At 56.2% G+C, this 3,799-nt stretch overlaps 1 protein-coding gene across 1 annotated transcript in view; it reads right to left on the bottom strand.

The window, feature by feature from the left end:
- Positions 1 to 3,799, bottom strand: part of LOC104999184 (troponin T, fast skeletal muscle-like) — a 16,338-nt gene that overhangs the window by 4,151 nt on the left and 8,388 nt on the right. The window contains exons 9-12 of the mRNA XM_010854696.1: positions 3,498 to 3,516; positions 937 to 982; positions 219 to 335; positions 24 to 101 (exon numbers count right to left, since the gene is read on the bottom strand). Coding sequence (XP_010852998.1) covers positions 24 to 101; positions 219 to 335; positions 937 to 982; positions 3,498 to 3,516 — 260 coding nt within the window. The remainder of the gene's footprint in view (positions 1 to 23; positions 102 to 218; positions 336 to 936; positions 983 to 3,497; positions 3,517 to 3,799) is intronic.

The following is a 3,799-nucleotide window of genomic DNA, read 5'->3' as shown; positions in this document are numbered from 1 at the left end:
GGCTGGGCGGGGGGCTGCCTCACCGCCAGTCTGTTCTGGCGTTCCCGCTCCTTCTCCGCCCGGATCCTCTGCTGCTCGGCTCTCTCTGCTCGGCGTTTCTCCTGAGGCCAGAGGGGAGCGGGTCAGCCTGGCCTGGCCCTCCCCTGGACCCCCGGCCACATCCACCAGCCTACCCTCCGCCCAGGGCACAGGACTGGACTCTGCAGGACTGGACTCACGATTCTCTCCTTGAGGGCAACCAGCTCCTCCTCCTCCTTCTTCCGAGCCTCAAAGTGGCTGTCGATGAGAGCCTGGAGCTCCATGAGGTCTTTGTTCTGGCGCTTCTTCTGGATGTCCTGTGGGGACAGGCCCATCACACCCGCCCTCCTCTCGAACTTTGGGCTGCCTGCTCCCTCAGCCACGGGGTCAGAGTGGTACCCTCCTTGTGGCTGAGTCCAGGCCATGCAGAGCCCTGAGGTCAGTGAGCACCCCTATGGACTACCTCTGACTTGGCCTCATTGTTAAGCCCAGAGATGCCTGGGTGGGTTGGACAGAGAGGAAATTGGGGAACGAGGCAGTCTGATGGATACATAGATGGAGGGGTGGGTGAATGGGTGTAACAGTGAGTGGGGGATGATGAGCGAGTAGATGGGAGTGGATGGATGAGTGGATGGACAGATGGGAGGAGGCACAGATCGATGATGGATAGTTGGGTGGGTGATTGGATGGATGGGGAGAGATGGGGACATGGGGAGATGGATGAGTGGGGAGGAAGGAAGAAAGGTGTTATTCCCAGACGAGTTCCCTCTGATCCGGGAATGAATCACAGCAGGATTGCGTGGAACTAGGAAGCCCCAGTTCTGGCTGCTCTAGAGGATGTGACCTTCTCGGGCTTAGCCTGGAGCTGAAGGCTGGGGTTCTGGGGAGACTGTGTAAACCTGGGTCCCGTAAACTTACATCGAAGTCGACTTTCTCCCCTTCCGGGATCTTAGGAGCAGTGAGTCTGAAGAAGAGAGAGGGGCTCATGAGTACAGTGAGCAGGTCCCCACCATGACGGTTGACTAGACCCAACCTGGCCTGGCCCCAGGCTGGCCCTCCTGCCCTTCATCCTGGCACCCAGTTGAGGGCATATGGCCTGACCTTGTTCTTATCAACTATATAGCCCACAGTCCCCAGAGTGGCTTGACCCTTCTAGAAGTTTACAGCCTCTTGGTGTCCTTCTGTCTTGCCCACTCCTGGGCCTCTCAAGGGCTGTTTCAGCCCTGCTCACCCTTGCTCTCTTTCTCAAACAAAAGAAGGCAAGGCGGCCACCGTAGACCGTTCCCGGGTCTTTGGCCTCTGTGGTCAGGAACGGCCATCTCGGCTGACCCTTTGCGTTTCTCTGGTCACTCTTTGACCTCTCTTTCTGGGGACCCAGAGGAGGGAGTGCTGGGCAGAACGCACACCGTGCGGAGGAGAAATGAGATCCCTCTCGAATCCCTCCGGCCGGGACGGCCATGGCCCTCCCTCTCCCCCCATACATCTCAGACTGAGCAAAGAGTTAAATCCACAAGAGAAACAAGAGCTTCTTCAAAAAAGAAGAGAGTGGGACTGAACGTGGATCGGCATGCTGGCGAGGGAAGCGATTTTCTGAGCTCACAAGGTCCCACTCAGGCAAAGATGGCCAGAGGAGTCCATACAAATGAAAAACTTATGGAAAAAGGCACAGCGTGGAAGGGGGGGAAAACCAGACTAGAAAAATATTTTCAGCAAATACAGAGAAGACTTATATCCTTATGCAAACCGATGATTAAGAAAACATAGAGACGCCCCCGCCGTTAGATAAATGGGCAGAGGGTGAACGCTAGCAGCTCCCCGAGAAGAAAGACCACCAGTCAACACACGTGGGAGAGGCTCCCGAGCCATCAAAGGAATGTGAACGAAAACAAGCCAGAGAGGCCGTTTCTCATCCACCCGTCAGAGGCTCCGTGTGCAGGCACGTCGCGGGCCCGGGCATGCGGTGTGGAGACCGCGCTGGCCGCCCTCGTGGAAGCCTTTTGGCAGAGGACATCAAAAGCCTTAAGAACGTTCCTACTCTTTGACCCAGTAATTCCATTCTGGGAATGCGGCCTAGGGAAATAACCCGAAAGACAGAAAATGCTTTCCACCCAGCGTTATTTATGATAGTAAAATATTGGGGAAAGCCTTAATATCCTGCAATAGAGGAATGGTTAGGAAAATTATGGTTTGTCCAATTGATGGAATATTATGTGGCCATTCAAAATATTTAAGAAGACTATGTAAAAACACGGAAAAATACTTAGGAACAGCGCTGTATTTTAGAAAAGCAGAATTCAAGTCTGTATAGACAAGACGATGTTTGAAAAACAGCTCAGAGTTTCAATCCTTTTTTCCGAGTCCTATGCATGGAAAAAGAGTACGAAGAAATAAGCCTTTTTATTTCTTTCTCCTCTTTTCCGCAGTCTGGCTGGCGGGGTAGGAGAGTTATAGATGATTTTTTTTTTCACTGGACTTTTACGTATTTTCCAAATTTTCCTTAATGAGGTGTTTTATTTTCATAATGAAAACACAAACATTTTTTTAAAACTAGAAAATATCTTGTGACCCGGCAGCTTTCTTTAAAATTGCTGAAAAATAAAGTGTAACGGATGGAAATGGGCTGGCTACACATTCACATATTTCCAGTCCTCTGTGGAGAGTCCGCAGGGCTCCCCTAAGTGGGAGCGAGCACTTGGCCTGCGCTCAGAGGCGCTGACACGCCTTCCCCTGCAGAGCAGGGGAGGCGCGTGTCCCCCGAGGACGGGGGGTGAAGCACGTACAGAGGGCCGTGGGCTCACATGTACTTATCAGAAACAGAAAATCAGGAACGCCAGATTAAAACAAGAAACCTCTGAACCACTAGCACGCGAGACAAATGAGCGAGAGAAAGCCTCTTTGAACGAGGTCGAAGCTTCCCCCGGGGGCTCAAGGTCCCCACGAAGGGGAGGATTGGGGCTCCGGTCAAGGCTTTGTTCCCAGGCAGGTTTCAAGGCCGAGAGCCTCCCTGCCAGCACCCCACCGCTCACATCGAGGGCCCCGGGAGATGCGGGGGGCAGTGTGGCCAGGAGGGTGGGCACCGGAAAGGGCCACAGGGGCTCCACGGGGCCTCCCTCTCTGTGCCCAACTCCCCGGACTTCCTGCCCCCTCTCTTCCTTCGCCCAGGGCCTCCTCCTGCAGGAAGCCATCCTTTCTAGTCTGCATGGTCCGGGCATGGACTGGACCTCCAGAGTCCATCCCTACCATCCCCAGGGTGAAGCCTGCCCCGGAGGAGTGCACCAGCTGCCCTGAGACCCCGTTCCCTGGGCGAGCCTCACCCTGAATCCAGGACCCCGAATTTAGGAGCAAACGAGTGGCTGTGGCCCCTCGAGGGTTTGGGTCCCCAGGGCCTAACGAGCTTCACGGCCTCTCTCGCGGGACCGGGCCCCGTCTGAGTGCCAGGCCTCACAGGCCCCCCTCGCCCGGCCCAGCCCTGCACTCACCTGGGTCTCGGCTTCTCCTCTGGTCAGCAGGGTGGCGTCAGGGGGAGAGAGGAAACCGAGAGACCAGGTGAGAGGGCAGCTCGCTCAGCCCACAGGTCCCCGCGCGCCTGACCGGGGCCCCCTACAGTGAACCTGCCCTCCCTGCCCGCCAGGGGCTGGGGACTTGCCCCCCCAGGGCCCATACGCGGGAGCCCCTGTGGGCTCTGAGGAGGAGAGTGGGTGCAGGGCCCAGGGTAGGGCAAGTGGAGAGGAGAGACGGGGTCCCGGGGTGCCACACCCTCGGGGCAGAGACAAGACTGAGG

The sequence above is a fragment of the Bison bison genome, unplaced genomic scaffold (genome assembly GCF_000754665.1).
Source record: "Bison bison bison isolate TAMUID 2011002044 unplaced genomic scaffold, Bison_UMD1.0 scf7180017853454, whole genome shotgun sequence".
NCBI classification, from domain to species: domain Eukaryota; kingdom Metazoa; phylum Chordata; class Mammalia; order Artiodactyla; family Bovidae; genus Bison; species Bison bison.
The sequence above is the reverse complement of the archived record's forward strand: the minus strand, read 5'-3'. Positions and strand labels throughout refer to the sequence as shown.